The sequence below is a fragment of the Penaeus monodon genome, chromosome 29, assembly GCF_015228065.2.
Source record: "Penaeus monodon isolate SGIC_2016 chromosome 29, NSTDA_Pmon_1, whole genome shotgun sequence".
NCBI lineage: Eukaryota > Metazoa > Arthropoda > Malacostraca > Decapoda > Penaeidae > Penaeus > Penaeus monodon.
Window position 1 is genome coordinate 1,525,084 of NC_051414.1, and position 723 is coordinate 1,525,806.

At 38.2% G+C, this 723-nt stretch overlaps 1 protein-coding gene across 2 annotated transcripts in view; it reads right to left on the minus strand.

Annotated features, from left to right (window-relative positions):
• Nucleotides 1–723, minus strand: part of LOC119591891 (eukaryotic translation initiation factor 2 subunit 2-like) — a gene marked incomplete at its 5' end in the record, with an annotated part of 7,270 nt that overhangs the window by 731 nt on the left and 5,816 nt on the right. For both annotated transcript variants that reach the window (XM_037940638.1, XM_037940637.1), the window contains 3 exon segments: nt 1–58; nt 218–356; nt 542–605. The exon segment at nt 1–58 is cut by the window's left edge and continues 731 nt beyond it. In XM_037940638.1, coding sequence (XP_037796566.1) covers nt 8–58; nt 218–356; nt 542–605 — 254 coding nt within the window.

Here is a 723-nt window from a genome sequence, read left to right on the forward strand (position 1 = left end):
TTGGATGCTAATTCTTGCTGGCTCTGATGGCCTGTCTCTGTTGCTTGTTGGCCACGGCCTGTGGAGAAAGAGATGCTCATTAGAAACTGAATAGAGAGAAAGAAACTGATCTAGTTAAACCGTCAGTAGCAAACCGGAAAAAATTATACAAACGCATCTTTGAATATAGAAAGAAAATGACAGATTTCTCTGCATTAAAGCTCATAATTAGACCAACCTGGAAACCAGACTTGATGGGTGCAACAGAGCATCGGGAGTTACACTGCTCGCACTGCAGGAAATAGAGTCGAGCATCTTTCTGGAGGATTGTGTCAGGGGAGCGGCAAGTGTGGCAGGTAACGTATTCCTTGATATATCTATGGTCAGTGGAATAAAACATTATCAGCAAATCATAATTGTTACTTGCAAAAGAAATCACATACTGAATATATCAATCAACATATGCTCTACCTCCACTGAAGGTCACTTGCAATTTTGTAGAGCAGTACATTTTTGTAAATATACAGTCGCAATTCATAGGCCTGGGAGTCAATTAACTTACCGCCTAAGAACATTTTCAATTTGTTTTTGCTGGAATCTGCCTTTGATGATCAACTGATTATTTCCTGAAAGGAGAGAGAAAGAGAAAAAAAAATGTATCAATTTGCACAAAATATAAAACTGTCAAATAAGTTTTGCTATAATACAGGGACAGTCAAATGATCAAGCAGTGCATTTTCTCAA